The 2,601-nt window shown below is 41.1% G+C and overlaps 1 protein-coding gene across 1 annotated transcript in view; it reads left to right on the plus strand.

Annotated features, from left to right (window-relative positions):
* Positions 1 to 2,601, plus strand: part of DOCK9 (dedicator of cytokinesis 9) — a 294,626-nt gene that overhangs the window by 33,041 nt on the left and 258,984 nt on the right. Inside the window, exon 2 of the mRNA XM_042781963.1 lies at positions 1,541 to 1,657. Within this exon, the coding sequence (XP_042637897.1) occupies positions 1,541 to 1,657 (117 nt within the window). The remainder of the gene's footprint in view (positions 1 to 1,540; positions 1,658 to 2,601) is intronic.

Genomic DNA, 2,601 nt, shown 5'->3' on the forward strand with positions numbered 1-2,601 from the left:
GACTCATAGTGACCCCCATTGGGTTTCTGAGGCTGTAAATCTTTATGGAAGTAGATCGCCCCGTCTTCCTTCCATGGAGCGGCTGTACCATATAGTTAGTTGAGTATGTATCTTTATCCCCAGCCTATCCCAGTCCATCTAACTACCTGTCAGTTTGTTTTTACTGTGGTGTCTTGCATGTTGCTATGATGCTGGAAGCTGTGCTACTGGTATTTCAGATAAACCACCAAGGTCACCCATGGTGGACAGGTTTCATTGGAGCTTCCAAACTAGGAAGAAATTAGTGAATGAAAACCTTATGGAGCACAACAGAGTGTTTAACTCCTTGCTTTGGACACATCAGGAGGGATCAGTCACTAGAGGAGGACATGATGTTTGGTGAAATAGAGGGCCAGCGAAGCCATAGGAGACCCTTGGTAATATGGATTGGCCCAATAGCTTATGGACTCAAATGTGCTGGTAGCTGTGAGAAACATGCAAGATCAAGTATCATTTCATGCTCTTGTACATAAGGTTGCCATGAGCTGGAGGTGACTTGACGGCAGCTAACAGTAAACGATCCGAGTCCATGCCTGCTCTTGGAAAGTAATCATGAGCAGTGTGGCAATGACTGAAGATGGATTAAAGAAATTTTTACTGAAAAGGCTAACTTTGTAAATAGCTGGAAAAGGCATATGTTACCCTTTATTTTCCACTTGCTGTTATCTTTTTCTTCTACTCAGTGCATTCTAGAGTGGGCATCCCACCCCCTGAGGTTCTCTCACAAGCCCTAGTTTAAGTAATACTTCATAAAATTTCTGCTTACCTGGTTTGGGTCTAGCTCACGTTTTTCTGAAAGATTTTATATTCATGCTTGCCTGTGTTTAGGTGTTATAACATATTTTTGAATATTTAGATATTTCAAGAATGATTGGGAGGTACAGGACCAGGCACTGTTTTGTTCTGTTGTACATTGGGTCACTATGAGTTGGAACTGACTGGACAACATCTAAACAACAACAGAGGTATTTTGAGACTCCAGAGAACGGTGCCATAGAACTCTGTATGAAGTAGTGAGTTCTGTGGGTATGTTCAGGTCGCCAAGAGTTGGAATTGACTTTGAGGGCAACTGGTGGATTGGTTTTAATGGCTGTTATTAAGGGGCTAGGCCAAAGAGGGGGTGATAGTGTGGCTGGAGCCATTCTGGAAATGCAGCCTTCACTGCCAGGCCATGGCTGGAACCCAATGTAAAGCAGCTCTGGCAGACCCTAAGATTTGGAATGGAACTAGCCTGGGAAAGGGTGACCCACCCAAGAAGCCAGAGCCAGACCTTCAATAACTGAATAAACCTGACTCTCTGTAGATAGGATACCATAAAGTTTCTTTCTGTTCTTTTGAAAATAACTTTCATTTTTTGTTTCTGTTTATTTTTGATAGTAAAACTTAAAACACTCTCATTTTGGAAAAGCTGGAAAATTCAAAAACAGGGTATCAAGTTCTTTAATCTTAAGAAATTGCATTTATCTATAACAGTATTTAAATTTTTTTTTCCCCCTTCTAGGCAAAGCCAAAGCTAATTGAGCCACTGGACTATGAAAATGTCATTGTTCAGAAGAAGACACAGATCTTGAATGATTGTTTAAGGGAGATGCTGCTTTTCCCTTATGACGACTTTCAGGTAAATAATAAATTTCTATAACTAGAGTCATGTGGTTGATTGTTACAAATAATTCTTTTTACTATTTATTATTTGGTTGGCTTATTTGTGATTTTAAAAGATGAAAATGCTATTTAAGAGTGAAAAGTTATATCATTATATTCTTCCAGGCATTCCTTCATGAGTTGATATTTTTTTAATGGTATATTCAAGTATGTGTGTGTGTGTGTGTGTGGCGGGGGGAATCTTGAATAAAAATGCTCTCCCTGGGCTGATTTATTGGGCACAAGTGCCTCCTGTGTCTTTTGAGATTTGTTTAAAGGGAACTTTAGGTTTTTTGCCAAGTGCCTTAGAGTCTTAAAGACGGGGTTTGCTGGGAGAAGTGGAGCATTCTGTAATGCATCCTTTTGGGATGACACTTGGGGAGACTATCTTCAGAGAGCCGTTAAACTTATCTGTGGGCTCACAGTGGTGAGTTTAGGGGTTAACTGAGAATTTCATGAGGTCTTCCCCTCCAAAGCAGTGTAGGTTTTCCTGAATAGTTCCCCAAAAGAGCTGTTCCTTGAAGGAAAGCTGTAGCTCAGTAGCTGCTAGTAGATGACTTGGCACAGGTACTGCGGTGAACTGCTCTCTAAAGGTGATGGTGGAAGTCTTTCAAGTTGTGACCAGTGTCTAATTGACCTGCGTAGACTCTTTGAGGCTACTGAGGTGTGAGAATAGTAGTCTTCCTCTAGGAAACCCAGTGCTGTCAGATGCCTAACAACCTGGAATCACCTAGGTATATTTGGAAATACTGGCTACTTGCCTTGCTCTCCTGGGATACAATCTTAATTCTCCTTTCTTCTCTACCTGAATGTGCTGACCTATATGTTTTTCTGCCTGATGCTATTACCACCCAGACCCTGTAAAACAGACCTATTTTCTGTGAACTAAGCTTGCCCTAGTTTTAAAGCTTCACTGACTCT

Source organism: Orycteropus afer, unplaced genomic scaffold (assembly GCF_000298275.1).
Source record: "Orycteropus afer afer isolate SDZICR_OR568_19922 unplaced genomic scaffold, OryAfe1.0 scaffold00206, whole genome shotgun sequence".
Classification (NCBI taxonomy): Eukaryota; Metazoa; Chordata; class Mammalia; order Tubulidentata; family Orycteropodidae; genus Orycteropus; species Orycteropus afer.